This window comes from Peromyscus leucopus, chromosome 1, assembly GCF_004664715.2.
Source record: "Peromyscus leucopus breed LL Stock chromosome 1, UCI_PerLeu_2.1, whole genome shotgun sequence".
Lineage (NCBI taxonomy): Eukaryota > Metazoa > Chordata > Mammalia > Rodentia > Cricetidae > Peromyscus > Peromyscus leucopus.
The window spans coordinates 166,441,095-166,455,354 of record NC_051063.1 but is presented as its reverse complement, the minus strand read 5'-3'; the positions used below and the strand labels follow the sequence as shown (position 1 = coordinate 166,455,354).

At 59.6% G+C, this 14,260-nt stretch overlaps 2 protein-coding genes across 6 annotated transcripts; one reads left to right on the top strand and one right to left on the bottom strand.

The window, feature by feature from the left end:
- Nucleotides 1-2,044: 2,044 nt before the first annotated feature.
- Nucleotides 2,045-8,772, top strand: Ptov1 (PTOV1 extended AT-hook containing adaptor protein). Of its 4 annotated transcripts, none has more exons than XR_005090286.1 (13): nucleotides 2,052-2,358; nucleotides 4,313-4,450; nucleotides 4,543-4,625; nucleotides 4,699-4,756; nucleotides 4,875-4,982; nucleotides 6,264-6,419; nucleotides 6,927-7,016; nucleotides 7,093-7,166; nucleotides 7,265-7,322; nucleotides 7,442-7,546; nucleotides 8,127-8,324; nucleotides 8,408-8,472; nucleotides 8,646-8,772. XR_005090286.1 is itself a non-coding variant. In XM_037200525.1 (12 exons), the coding sequence occupies exons 1-12, from the start codon at nucleotides 2,188-2,190 to the stop codon at nucleotides 8,417-8,419; spliced, it is 1,251 nt and encodes a 416-aa protein (XP_037056420.1). In that variant the 5' UTR covers nucleotides 2,045-2,187; the 3' UTR covers nucleotides 8,420-8,772. The 4 variants fall into 4 exon arrangements, 1 of the variants encoding a protein (XP_037056420.1); XR_005090288.1 differs by lacking the exon at nucleotides 2,052-2,358 and adding an exon at nucleotides 2,587-2,828; XR_005090287.1 differs by lacking the exon at nucleotides 2,052-2,358 and adding an exon at nucleotides 2,886-3,805.
- Nucleotides 8,773-9,107: 335 nt separating this feature from the next.
- LOC114684339 (polynucleotide kinase 3'-phosphatase) lies at nucleotides 9,108-14,024 on the bottom strand. Of its 2 annotated transcripts, XM_028858870.2 has the most exons (16): nucleotides 13,776-14,023; nucleotides 13,183-13,229; nucleotides 12,622-12,921; nucleotides 11,653-11,732; nucleotides 11,512-11,569; nucleotides 11,256-11,363; nucleotides 11,065-11,136; nucleotides 10,496-10,544; nucleotides 10,358-10,428; nucleotides 10,165-10,257; nucleotides 9,991-10,087; nucleotides 9,846-9,907; nucleotides 9,653-9,762; nucleotides 9,479-9,566; nucleotides 9,346-9,407; nucleotides 9,108-9,266 (listed from the first exon to the last, which is right to left on the bottom strand). In XM_028858870.2, exons 1-16 carry the CDS (start codon nucleotides 13,921-13,923, stop codon nucleotides 9,143-9,145), a joined length of 1,569 nt encoding a protein of 522 aa, XP_028714703.1. In that variant the 5' UTR covers nucleotides 13,924-14,023; the 3' UTR covers nucleotides 9,108-9,142. The 2 variants fall into 2 exon arrangements, with proteins under 2 accessions (XP_028714703.1, XP_028714704.1); XM_028858871.2 differs by lacking the exon at nucleotides 13,183-13,229 and having other exon boundaries at nucleotides 12,622-12,917; nucleotides 13,776-14,024.
- Between the last annotated feature and the right edge of the window lie 236 nt (nucleotides 14,025-14,260).

Below are 14,260 nucleotides of genomic sequence, written 5' to 3'. Positions count from 1 at the left end.
AGTGCGCACCGCCGACCACCGGCGAGTAACCTCATAGAGAAACCTCAAAGCTAGGGCATGCTGGCAATGCCTGCGACCCCAGCACTGACGCAGCTAAGGCAGGAGGATTTAGCTGTGCGTGCGTGCATGTGTGTGTGTGTGTGGTGCATACACACACACACACACACACACACAAATAAATGCCAAATAAAGAGGCTGGAGAGATGGCAGAGGAGGTGAGAGCAATAGTTGCTCTCCCAGAGGACCCAGGTTCGAGTCCCAGCACCTACGTGAGCTCACAACCCTCTGTAACTCCAGTCCCAGGGGATCCTAAGCCCTTTTCCAGCCTGTACAGGCACCAGGCAAGCACAAGGTATATAGACACACATGCAGGCCAAGTACCCACGCACACATACACTTATAAAACTTCAATTGTTCCTCCAGGCAGTTGTGGCCCACCTGTTCTTCAGCCTGGCCTCCTGCTTCAGTGAGAGCGACCTTGGCTTTGTCCTCCACCCTTTGTCCCACTCTCCCGCAAACGTGGGCTCTGCTTCCAGACCAGCTCTTGCCACTGGGTGACATCAGCTCCGTTTCAGCCATCTGCCCGCCACCACTCAGCCCCGGGCTCTGCCTGGAATAGTTATTGCTGTTCTGTTGAGGCAGTCTTGTGTAGTCCAGGCTGGCTTTGATCTCACTAGGTTGCTGAGGATGGCCTTGAACTCCTGATGCTTCCTCCTTCACCTCTTGATTACAGCTGTGTGTCACTATTCCTGGCTCTCCAATCTTTTTTTTGGGGGGGTGGGGTGGGGTGGGGACAAGGCCATTCTAAGTTAGTTGCCCAATTAGGTTTTGAACTCATTTTATAGTCCAAGCAGGCTCTGAATTGCTATCTGTGTGCATATGTGCCATATGTGGGGCTCAGGGAGCACTTACACCACGTGGGTTAGGGAGACCGAACCCAGGTTGTCCTGCTTGATGGCAGGCAAGGACCTTTACCAGCTCAACCCTCTAGCTGCTCCCCTCCAGCTTTTTTTTTTTTTTTTTTTTTTAAATGTGCATTGGTGTTTTGCCTGCATGTATGACTGTGTGAAGGTGTCAGATCTCGGAGTTCAGACAGTTGTGAGCTGCCATGTGGGTGCGGGAATTGAACTCAGGACCTCTGGAAGAGGTCTTAACTGCTGAGCCATCTCTCCAGCCCCCCCCCCCCCTTTAAATCAACTAGAAAACAGGAGACTAAATAAAGCCAACCCACTGCCCAGGGCATTTGTCCCAGTTGACAGACGTCATAACTAAGGGTAAGGGCCGTGAGGGGCCAGATAAACGGCAGGTTTTCTTGTTTAAAAGAAGGGAGAGCTTCTCCTAGCACGCAAGAGGCTCCGAATTCAGATCTCAGTACCCTACAGGTAGCTGACAGCCGTGTGTGGTGTGTACACTCCCAAGAAGGGTGCAGACAGAAAGCTCCGGAGTTCCAGGTCAGCTTGGGCTGCATCAGCTAACATTTGAGTAAACGGCGCCATGCACTTGTCAGTCAGTCAGTTCGAGCTGTACTAGGTGATATCACTGGTGAAAACCGAAGCAAGAGATGCCGCTGCGCAGTCCTTTCACATCAGGGAACCGCCGGCACAGTTAACTGCTGGAGACACTAGGGACAGGGGGCGTGCCCAGGCCGGATGGGCACGCGGCGAGGCCGGGTCTCTAGGTCGCACGGCCCGCTGGGAGTTGTAGTCCTTTATGCACCTTGCCACGTCACCGTCCTTTCATCCACCCCTCGCTCTATTGGTAGGTTCCGTCGCGCCGCCCATTAGCCTGTCTACGGCGGACTTGGTACGGCCCTACCAACCCGAACTCTGTTGCAGTTTCTTGTCCTTTCCAAGTCTGAAATCCTCCCTCTGACCTTGGTACGCTCCGGCCACACCCCCTCGCGGCCCTCCATCAGTGTCTCAGCGCAGGCTCCCCTGGTCCACAGTCCGTTAGTTTGCGCCGGCTCCCCCTCTTCTGCTGCGTTGGTAGGCGCCGGCCCCCCCTCTCGCTGCGCGTTGGTCGGCGCCGGGCTCCCCCGCTCGCTGCAGTGGTTCGGCCGCGGCGACCCCTCAGCGGCGCGTCCCCCGCCGCCGCGGTCCCGCTCCGCGTCTTCCCGAAGCCGCGCTCCCGCGCCTATCGGTCGGCGGACCTGCAGCCCCCCGAGAGGCCCGTGGCCTCCCGCTCGCCATGGTCCGCCCGCGCCGCGCCCCGCACCGCTCCGGTGCCGGGGGCCCCCTCGGAGGTCGCGGCCGGCCACCGCGGCCCCTGGTCGTGCGCGCCGTGCGCTCGCGTTCCTGGCCCTCTGGTCCTCGAGGCCCGCAGCCCCCGCGGATCCGGGCCCGCTCGGCCCCTCCCATGGTGAGTCCCCGAGTGTGCTTCCAGAGCCTTCCACGCACGCCCCGCCCTGCCGCCCCTCCCCTGGCGGGCGCCTTTGTCCGCAGCGCCCACGGGTCTCCCGCGGGAGGGCGCCCCGGGGTCCGGGATCAGCCCTCGGTCGGCTCCCGGCGCTCCCCTTTGTTGCGCGGCGGCCTGGGCGGGGGGCGGGGTACGGGGGCGGGGCGGGTTCGAATTACTGCTGACCGCGCGGCCGGCCGGCTGCACACGCGCGGGGGGCGCCTGGCGTGCGCGCTTGTTTTTCCAATGGCAAAGTTGGTCCTCGGGCTTCGGGTCTGGAACTAGGCGAGGCGGCCGGCGGAGAAGCCCGGCGTATACACTCGCGCCCAGCTGTTGCTCGCGGGGGCGTTGTCCCCCGGGGCCAGATGGCGGCTGTGGACAGTCCCTCCGTTTGCGCGCCCGCCCCGCGGCGAGCCCAGACCTTAAGCCTTAAGGTATGGCTTAAGGTAAAACATTCAGCTCTGTAGGTTCGTGCGGCTGTCACCTCTGCCCATACTAGAACGTGCGCGCACTTTCTAGAAACATTGAGGCTTTCTTGGGGAAACAAAACTGCCTATTGTGATGGTTGACTCGTGGCCACACCTGCGCATGCTTGGCCAGCGGTGCGCTCGCCCCTGGCTTGGCTCTGACCACTCGAGTGCTCTGTGACGACGTTGCCCTCGTCGGAGCCGAGGCGAGTGTGCCGCTCGATCACCTGCGGAACGCAGACACACCCCTCGCTGTAATGCCGCTGAGGCCTGAAGCTTGCTTTCCCTTGGTGTTGAGTCTGCTCCCTGGTCCTCAGATGCCTCCCTTCCCCACAGATGTGGCTTGGCTTGGCCATGCAGTGCGCAGCAAGTCAGGCATGCGTGGACGCCAGCTGAACTTGGGAGCCGCGCTTAGCGGAGTCCCTAACTGTGCTCTTGGCTCCCAGTGTGTTCCCCTGATGTTGTGGGCATGTGGGCATACAGGTGTTCTTGGGGTGCAGGCAAAAACACATCATAAGCATCTCATGGGTCACACACACACACACACACTCTCTCTTTCTCACACACGGTCTGGGGTTTCGTTTGGGTCCTTACGCATGTCTGCCTGGTTTTCTTTTAGCCCGACTGTGTCGTGGCGCACACACTGACTGACACATGTGGCCGCTTGTAGTGTTGTCTCTAAGCACGTGTGCAGGCCAGGCAGCCCAGGTGCCCGGTGGGTGGCTGTAATCCCGAGAGCGTGGTGCCGCAGGGCTGGCCTCCTCATGAAGGCCCTTCAGCAGTGTTCACTGAAGACCTAGGCCGTCCGGTCTGCTGCTTAGGCCGCCGGGAGAACACTTTCTGGTCTGTCATCACGCAGGGTATAAAGGCCTCATGAGCTTAGACATGAGCCGCGGATGCATTCGCCATTATCAGAAGGGTCTTCGGCCTGGAGGCACGCACGGGTCTGTCTGTCCAGAGGCTGGTCCAGGAGCCCGCTTGGTTTTTGGAAATGTTTTGGCTGAAAAGAGTTTAGCTTGTACTCTGGGGGTTGTGGGAGGGGTGTGTGTGTCTTCACTTAGCACCATCATTCAGTATTCCTCCAGGTCAGACGTTTTGGTGCAAGGGAGTCTCCCCATTTTTCTCCAGGATGGTCATTTTGGTTTTTGGTCGATGCCTCCTGGGGGTCCTCAGGGAAGGCTATCATTTGTGGGAGTCTCTTCTTGGGGGTGACAGTGGCCTTAGGGTGGCTCTGAGCACTGGGGCCCGGATGCAGTCCACAGCTTTCTGACAGATAGGTCTAAGGGTGAGGATGCCAGGATGGTTGCTTTGAGGTCTTGACTTCAGGGGAAGGGATTGGGGGACCTGGAGTGGTGTGTGCCAGGGACTGAGTCTGGACCTGAGGATGTCCCTCTGGGAAGTGTGGAATGGTCTAGCCTTGAATGACCTCAGAATTCTCCCTTCTGCCGCAGGAAGGTGCTCGAGTCTTTGGGGCCCTGGGCCCCATTGGGCCCTCGTCACCTGGGCTCTCTCTGGGGGGACTTGCAGTGAATGAGCACCGGCTCAGCAACAAACTGCTGGCCTGGAGTGGCGTGCTGGAGTGGCAGGAGGTGAGCCTGGCTGGGCCCAGATCCCGGGGCCAGTGGAGGGTGTGGACAGCCTGGGCACGTTGCTGAGTCCTCAACCACCCTCCCACCTGCAGAAGCGTAGACCCTTTTCGGACTCCACAGCCAAGCTGAAGCGCACCCTGCCCTGCCAGGCCTACGTGAACCAGGGCGAGAACCTGTGAGTGTGGGAGTGGGCAGAGCCCGGGGCGGCCTAGGATGCGGGGAACGGTTCTGACGTACTCCTCCTGCAGGGAGACGGACCAGTGGCCCCAGAAGCTGATCATGCAGCTCATCCCACAGCAGCTGCTGGTGAGACCGGGGCACTGTGCCCGCATAGCCCAAGCCCTGCCCCCAGAGCCAAACTTTGACCCCAGGATCTCCCCACACTTGCCCCACCATGATCAGCGGCTCCCCTTATCACCCACAGACCACACTGGGCCCCCTGTTCCGAAACTCTCAGCTGGCCCAGTTCCACTTCACGAACAGAGACTGTGACTCGCTTAAGGGCCTCTGCCGCATCATGGGCAACGGCTTCGTGAGTGGGGATGGGGGGCAGTGGGGTGGGACCTAGTTCTGTCCTGTGATGGGAGTCTTCCTGTACCTCTTAAATGGTCATCCCAGGACCTTGGTGAGGTGGTACTGTGAAGCAGCAGGTACATGAGCCTATGAGTTGGCCAGAGTGTACGGTGCTCCTCATCTCCTGCCTGTGTGTGGAGTCCAGCATGCCTTGCTACTCAGGGGTGTGTGTGTGTGTGTGTGTGTGTACGGTGCTCCTCATCTCCTGCCTGTGTGTGGAGTCCAGCATGCCTTGCTACTCAGGGGTGTGTGTGTGTGTGTGTGTGTGTGTGTGTATGGGGTGGTGGTGGTGGTCATGTCATCTGGTGGCCAGCCCCTACTGTTGTGGACCCAGTCTGAGGTCACTGGACTGTAGCAGGTGGCGGGACAGGGTCGGAGGAAGTCACCAGGCCATGCATGCAGAGGATTAGACTCCAGGCTCTTCCCCGGCTCGGCCTTAGGCTGCTCTGCCCCTCCTACTTGGCCACCTCCAAGGATGTGTCCTTTTTCTGGGACCCACAGACTGGGACATGTGAGGCCACAACCTGTACCAGCAGCAGCTCTGGGATAGTATCCTGGAGCTGGGCCCAGGATCTGGAGAATTGGTCCAGAAGGCTGGCTGGTGAGGTACAGGTTCTCCATCCTGGCACAGGATGGGGTGGCCTACAGGTGGCCGTCCTCCCATTGAAGAGGACCTGGCACCTCAGTGTTGTGTGGCCAGAGCTGTGTGTGCTGTTGCTGTGCCCTACAGATGGGGTGCTGGGGTCCTAAGAGGAGGTGGGGCCTGCCCTGGGTGGTACAGCAGCCTGCCCACTACCTGTTCTTTAAAAATGTAAGGGTTTTGTTTTGTTGTTTGTTTAATGGTATGTGTGTGTCGTGTGTACGCCTGGTGCCGCAGAGACCAGCAGAGGGCGTCAGACCCCATGGGACTGTGGAAGATGGCCAACTGGGAGCCAAACCTCAGTCCAGACCAGAACAGCTGGTTCTCAGTGCTGAGTCTTCTCTCCAGCACCCTGCCGCCTGCTGCTAACCCAGCCGCAAGGCTGGGGTCTGGAGAGAAGCGGGACATGGCCCTACAGGTCCTTGGCCCCCACTGTCCCTGCCTGTCAGTCGTCAGGGCTGAGGAGGTAGCCAAGAGGGATTCACCTGCTCTTGGGAAGGCTCGACTGAGCTGTTTTAGTGACTCTGGCCTGTCCAGGCAGGCAGGTCAGATGTTGAACGTGGAGGGCCAGGCCCCTGATCTGCAGCCCTGTCCCCACAGGCGGGCTGCATGCTCTTCCCCCACATTTCCCCGTGCGAGGTGCGGGTGCTGATGCTCCTGTACTCGTCTAAGAAGAAGATCTTCATGGGCCTCATCCCCTACGACCAGAGCGGCTTTGTCAACGCCATACGGCAGGTCATCACCACTCGCAAACAGGTGTGCCTGCTGAGTGCAGCCTGGTCCTGGCTCCACAGTTGGCTCACCATCTACATTTGACTGGTGTGGAGTGTGATGTGAAGGCAGAAGTAGGGAGCATCCGGGGAGCTGTGGAAAGGCAGTGGCCAGGCATCCAGACAGGGCTTGACTTGGTGGGAAAAGTAGCTTTATAGGCCTTGAAGGGTACAGGAGACCACTGGGGTGGGTCCTGGGTGTAGAATCCTTTGCAGAGCAGGAGGCCCAAAGTCTCTGGAGGGTGACAATGTGTCCTGGCACCTGGCTGCCAGATAGATTTTCATGGTGTCCACCTGCTAGCTGCTAAAGGTAGCTGTGGGCCTCCACACCACCCAGGGCCTGAGACTTGTCTTAGGTCACTTGGGAGCACAGAATGTTGGCAGTGAGCACAGAACCAGTCTGCGGCCTGCTGGAATTGCGGTCAGGGCTGCAGCCAGCTAGTGGGGGAATAGAGCCGGAGCTGCTGGCAGCAGACTGGTGTCCTGTCCACAGGCCGTGGGTCCTGGAGGCGTGCACTCGGGACCTGTTCAGATCGTCAACAACAAATTCTTGGCATGGAGTGGTGTCATGGAGTGGCAGGAGGTGAGCTGCGGGGGCTGTGTGGGCTGTTGGTCCTCCTCTGCCCTCCCCTGAAGTGCCCTCTCGCTCTGCCCCAAAGCCCAGGCCTGAGCCCAATAGCCGGTCCAAGCGGTGGCTGCCATCCCACGTCTACGTGAACCAAGGGGAGATCCTGTGAGTGGGGAGAGGCGGGGGGGGGGGGGGTGGGCACATGGCAGTGCAGGCCGCTGTGGGAGGACCTCGGGGTTGACACCTGCTGTCTGCTGTGGCAGGAGGACAGATCAGTGGCCACGGAAGCTCTTTATGCAGCTCATCCCACAGCAGTTGCTGGTGAGGTGCAGGGGACGCCAGGCTGGGGGTGGGCGGAAGTCCCCGTGGCGGGCTGGCGCGGTGCTGCCCGGCTTCCACAGAGAGGGGGGTTTCACCAAGTGGGCCTTGGCTTCCCACAGACCACTCTCGTGCCACTGTTCCGGAACTCGCGCCTGGTACAGTTCCACTTCACTAAGGACATGGAGACTCTGAAGAGCCTTTGCCGGATCATGGACAATGGCTTTGTGAGTGGAGGGCAGCAGCCAAGGAGACAGGCTAATGCAGCTGCCTGTGGGAGCTGTGTTAGGTTAGGGCCTGCAGCCCGGAACCGCACCAGGGCCACCTGTTGGCATGTGCGGTCCCCGCAGCCCTCAGGCTCTGACTGGTGGCTTCTACTGAAGGCCCAGGCTTGTCATTACAGAGAGACACGGTATCAGCAGGCCCCTCGCGAGAGGGCTGCCTAGACCACTGCCTGTCCCCATATAGCACAGGGCTGCCAACCACCACATGCTCTCAGCTTGGCACACAATTCCCGGGGAACTTGAGGTTCCCACTGTGAGCTGGACCTCGTGAGCCGGCTCCTCTGTGGGGAGCCCGTGGTTATTGGCACTGTTAACAGCCAGGGTCTGTAGGAGTCTCGTGGGCCTTTTCTCCAGTGTAAAGGAACAGGACTTGCCCACGGTGGGGCTACATGCCTGGCAGCCTTGAACCCCCTGGGACCTGTTTTTAGGGACCCATTAGTCTTGGGTCCAGCTGTTCCCAGATGGGCCAGCTTGTGGCTGGGGGAGTGGGCAAATGAGCATGCTGACTTGGGCCTGCCGTCAGGCGGGCTGCGTGCACTTCTCCTATAAGGCTTCCTGTGAGGTGCGTGTGCTGATGCTCCTGTACTCCTCGGAGAAAAAGATCTTCATTGGCCTCATCCCGCACGACCAGAGCAACTTTGTCAACGGCATCCGTCGGGTCATTGCCAACCAGCAGCAGGTCCTGCAGCGGAGCCTGGAGCAGGAGCAGCAGCAGCGAGGGGTGAGGTGCTCTGCCGGGCATGCACCCCTGGGCCCTGCCCCTGGGTGCCCCCTCTGAACCTCTCCTGGCTTCTGTCTCTGCAGATGGGTGGCTAGTGGACTCCCAGGCTGGGCAGGCCACAGTCCCAGACGAGGCCCGACGGAGACTGGTGAGCAGCACTTGGTTTTTCAGGAAGCAGCGGGGTGGCCCTGGCTTTAGGGAAGCTGCTGCCATGAGGCACTGCCTTCTGGGACCTGTGTCCCTGGCAAGGTATGGGTGCCAGGGCCTTAGGGGTAGGGAGCATCTCACGAGTAGAAGCCGCCCCTTCCTACTGCCTCCCAGGTCAGATGCTTCTGAGCAGGGGCTTCTGGGGACTGTGCCTGCCCAGCAGCCTGGAGGACAGCGTCCTGAGGTCTCCAAGGATGGTCCTTGCCCTGTATGTTTCCCTAATAAAGCCTTTTAACCCACACGCTGTCTCTCCCTGCTAATTGTATGCTCAGTGCAAGATGGATGGATGCAGAGGTCACCCAGTGTGGGTGGGAAGGTAGCCTGTCAGGCTAATTACCCGCATGACAGCCTTCCTCTGATGCATTTAATCTACCGTACCTGATCAAACGCCCATCAGGTCAGTGTCCCACAACTGGCTTCTGACACCTGTTGCTGAGTCCTCCACCCCAAAATAGCCCTGGCTGCTCCAGTCCCCAGGCCAGGTGTGGTAGGTGCACAGGAGCCCACGTGAAAGCCTGAGTTGAGTGTGGAGTGCCGTGGCCGGTGCCTCCCACATCCCAGCAAGGCGGCCGTGAACAGAGTAGCAGCAGCAGTGTTTATTTATTGCGGGCTCAGCCCTCCAAGAACTGGCAGTACAGCCGCTGCAGCGCTGGGTCCGGATGTGGCCGGAGTCGGAGCGGGATCTGAAGGATCTCTAGGAAGCCCTCGGCCAGGGTGGGGGGCTCAAACTGCTTCCTGTGGGACGTGTGTGGGTGAGGCTCTGCACCCCCCACCCCCACCCCACGCACCCTCCAGTCCCCTGGAGTCCCTGAACCTGTAGCTGAACATGACCATGTCTGACACCGGTGCATGCGAGGGGTCGGTCATCTCTCGGAACTGCAAAAAGAGGCGCAGAGGTCAGGGGCCGTGGGGCTTAGGTGAGGGGCGCGGCCTGGAGCGGGGCTCACCCTGTTGTTGTGGCGAGCCTGCTCCAGCGTAGCACAGAAGTTGAAGCAGCGGCAGGGCACGCCCGCATCTCTGGCACACTGGATGTACCTGTGGAGGAGCCGGCGCTGGGTCGGTCCCTGCAGCCAGCACTCCGCCCGCCCGCCCCGCCCCCTCCGCCCCGCGGGGTCCAGTACCTGGCCCGACTGGGGGCATCCGGGTTGGTGTTGTCAATCACAACTTGCCTCCCCTGCCTCAGTGCCGCCTGGCAGGAGCTCACACAGCGCTGCCACGACCCCAGTGTGTCCTGTGGGACCCGGACAGGTCACAAGCCAGTTTGGGGAGCCCCGCCCCCAGGCCAGTGCTCAGGGAGGGTGGGTGCAGCCTCACCCTGTTGATATAGACATATCCAGCTGGCACCAGGTGCTCCTGGACGAAGGTGGACTTGCCGGCTGTGGGGGCAGTGTGGCCATCAGCTAGTGTCTAGGGCCCAAATGACTGAAAGGGGGCCAGAGGTCGGGCTGTGGCCGCTCACCCCCAGGGTATCCGACTGTGACCACCACCTCTGCGTTGGGGCTGAGAAGGAAGCTGGACTCTGGTGTGTAGAGGGGCCCAGCGCTGGAGACGGTTCTCTGGCAGGGGAACAAAAAGCATAAGCTGGGGGAGCCGAACAGGGGCCTCTCACCCTTGACCTTTGTGCCTCACTCACCGGGTCGAAAGCTGGAAGCTCAAAGGCAGCTGCTGGCCACTTGAGGAAGAACTCCTCTGGAGTGGCAAAGGGCAGGCCGATGTTAAGGGCGAACTAGGAGGAAAGATGGCCAGAAGGGTCAGAGGTGCAGCAGGGGTGGGCGTGAGCGAGGTCACGGGCAGGGATAATGGGGGACGGGTGCCGGCAGGCTCACCAGGCGGTCTGCGCAGGAGAAGTCCTTCTTCTTTCTCCCTGGGGCCCAGTTGGCCGGGCGCCCTGCTGCGTCTGTAAGGAAGTCCCCCACTGAGCTCAGAAGAGGTGCCCGACGCCCCCAGAAGCCTGCTCCTCTTACCTCCCACGAAGATGCTGTCATCGACGGAAATGGGCATGCCCTCGTTGGCCTGCAGAGAGACGCAGCGAGAAGCCCCTCTATAAGGGAAAGCAGGGGGGCTGGTTGGACCCCCTATACACAAGGGCCTAGCTGCTGAGTGTCTCGTCTGCTCCCCCAGTGGCCTGCAGAGGGCGTACGTCCCACAGCAGCCCTGACCCCCTGCTCTTCTGCTTGGGTTATGCCCTTAATCAGGGTCTGCCTTTCTGGATCCCTGTGCTCTGATCCTTGGGCCACTTTCTCATGTCCCTGATACCTGCCAAGCTCTCCCTTCAGCCATGAGCATCTCTGCTCACCTAACTGCTTCAGACCTCTCAGGAGGCTGGAGTTGGTCCCCTGCACCTCACGGCATGTACAGTCTTTCCCTGTGTGCAGACCCCTGACCTGCAACTTCTCAGCAGTTCTGCTCTTTAGAGAGATTGAGAGCCCGTCTCCCAAGTCCAAAGCAGGGATTGACAGATGGCAAGGAGGGCAGAGGAGCAAAGGCAGCAGAGCCTGAGGGCCGGGGACAGCCACACAGGGAGGATGCTCACCTGCTCTTGAAGGTGCTCCCACATGCCGCTCACTGGCTTCCGGTTTAGACCTGCATGCGTTGCCACCAGCACCTGTGGAGGCGGCCAGGACACACTGTCGTCAGTGCTGGGGTCTCCAAGCACTCCTGTCAGCATAACCCCAGCAAAGGCCTCCACTCCACGCCTTCCCTCTGGGTCCCTTCTGGCTGTACCTGAAACGGGACCCCCAGCTTCTCCAACACAGCCTCCACCTTGGCCTTGAACACCTCTGCTGACAGCTTCCCTCGTCCAATGCCCATTTGATTGGTGAAGATTACCAGCTGGGGATAGACAGGGACACACTGGAGCCCTTGCCACAGCTCAGCCTGGACTCGCTACACAAACATGCATGTATCCGTGCATACACACACTAGCCCTCATGCCTCATCTCTCGGCATCCAGAAACTATCCATACATACACCTACATACCTTGTAGCCCTCAGCATCCAGCTCCTGTAGCTTCTTTGGAATCTCTGGGTACAGAATCCTAAGGTCCAGGGGAAGTAGCAAGTGTCTTGTAGCCTAGAGAACTCGGCTCCCGTCCCAGCCTCTTCCCCTGTCCCACCTCACCTCCAGTCACTAGGGCTAGTGGGGAAGACCTTTCCAGAGCGGGTGGTGATGAGAGTCCCATCTAGGTCAAAGGCAGCCACCTGGTATCACCAAAAACAGGGACAGGAGTACTGTTATCTCTGACCTTCCTCACAGGCTGACTGACACCAGCCCTTTGATACTGGGGTCACCCTTAGGAGCAGGGAACCCAAGTCCCAGAGCGCATGACTGAGGTAAAGACAGCACTGACTTCCTGCTCCTGTGTCCTCTGCTCCCCCTTCAGCCCTTAACAGAGACCCATCCTGAGCCCCTTTCCCTGAGCATCTCCTTGGAGCATTACAGCTCAGAAAGAGCAAAGGTCTTTGTTGGAAGAGCTGGAGAGATGACTCAGTGGTTAGAGCACACACATGAGGTGGCTCTCCACTGCTTGTGACTCCAGCTCCAGAGAACCCAATGCTCTCTGGCCTCTGCAGGCACCTGTACACATGTGATACACATAAAGTCATTCAGGCTCACATGAAAAAAAATGAGTAAATTTTTAAAACAAAACACACTGTTGGTTGGGTGCCCAGCCAGGGACTACACTCCACATTTTCAGCGGCCTCGTCATTTCAGAGTGGTCCATAAACACATCCAAAAAAGGTCTGGTCATCACTGATCACAGGGCCTGATCGGTATCCTGCACCTTAGTGGTGGCGGCCACCACTGGGGTCTCAACAATCTGAGCTGAGGCTCAGAGACTTATTTATTATGTATACAGTGTTGTGCCTGCATGTGTGCCTGTGAGTCAGAAGAGGGCGCCAGATCTCATCACAGATGGCTGTGAGCCACCATGTGGGTGCTGGGAATTGAACTCAGGACCTCTGGAAGAGCAGCCAGTGCTCTTAACCTCTGAGCCATCTCTCCAGCCCGAGGCTCAGAGACTTTGATAAGATCATCCCAGGTCTGCTCAGCAAACCTTGGGATTAAATGGCACGACAGTGAACTCACCTTGCCCCGGGGCTTCACCCCAGATGCTGTGAACACCAGTAACTTGTTGAAGCTCTCCCAGCCAGGGGACGATTTCCGCACCCGCTTTTTCTGAGGCTCAGCATCCTCCTGGTCCACTGGATCCACAGGAGGAGTGCCCGGTGGAGTATCTGGCTGGGATCCCGATGTGCTGATCTCTTCCCAACGCAGGGTCAGGGGGTGTAGGCCATTGACCAAATACAGGATGTCCCCCAAACTCAGAGTACCCGACAACCCTGGTTTCAACTCCTGGACCCCAACAGTTGATGGGTTAACGCCTAGCTGTGGAGAAAGGAGGAGCTAGGGTTGGCTCCACCCCCTCAGGGAACACCCACCTCCCCACCAAGTCCAATACCCCATTTCCCAATTAGATCCTTAATCTTTCCACCTAGTCACTTCGTGCTACCAATCAGAACTTTGAGAGGTGACAGGCGTCCAGTCTGGCACGATGGGAAAGGAAATAGCTAACTAGCCTTGTGAAGGGCTGCAATCCACCCGGCCCCTCCCCCAAGTCCTTGCTGCCCGTTGCTGAGACACTGGTACCTGTTTCACTGCCACTGTCCGGGTCTCAGGGTCTGCAATCAGCTCCACTGAGGGTAAGGGGATGGAGTCAGGCTTTATATCACGTAGGGGGCGTGGCCAGCTACAGACTACACTTCGGAGGAAGAGGCACTTTCCTCCCTCCCCCAACACAGGGCCTCAAGTAACCCAAAGTAGCCTAGAACTCGCCACATCCTGGTGGCTGGCCTGAAACTGATTCGCATGTCTTTCCCACCCAAGTGTCTGGATGACAGGTGTGTGTCACCCTCGGCCCGAGGCAGTTCGTTCATTCCTCAATAGGGCCGAGACCTACACTTGGAGAGACCAGAGTCCCTAGGATCGCCAGAGACCCGGGACTGCCCAGAGAGGTATTTTGTATCTGCAGGGTCGGCTTGCTCTAATGAGACACACTGAGTAGACCCAGGTCTTGGGCACGGCCCGATACATCCTGCTCAGAAACCGTCTCTGCTGGAGCACCTCCGCCCGGTGACAGTCGCCCGGATCCGCCCCGTCCCTCCCCGAAAGCCCCGTCTAGCTCCTGGTTAGCACGAGCTCCCCTGCAGCTCTTGCGGCCGCAGTTTCACTCCCGCGCCCACCTTGATTTCGGGAGCACTTCCGGTCCGTCACCCGGGTCAGGGGCCCCCGACCGAGGACCAGGGCTTGGCCCTCCGGCAGGAAGATAGCGGGTGGTCCCCCAGCGGGGCTCTGCAGCCACAGGCGGCCCCGGGATCCCAGCTGTGACATCCCGGGATGCGGCGAAGGAGAGGAGTTCCCGCTGTGCTCGCCGCAGCTAGCGTCGGTCCGCCACCGGAAGTCCTGCCTTCCCGCTAGAGCCGCCCCGGAAATACCGCCCCTCACCCATGGGCGGGCTCAACGTTTCCCAAGCGACCAGTGTCCTACGTAGCTAGCGAGGATGGCGTGGTTGGGGTCACCCGAATTCATTCCAAAACTCACCACTGTTGTGGGAAAGAAGTGGCGGAAGGCTTGGCTCCTCCCACAGCGCGTGCGCCGCCGCTGACCCGCACGCGGCTTTAGGAGCCGGTGCGGATGGGGGCGTCTGGGTCGGTTTGCACTCGATCCC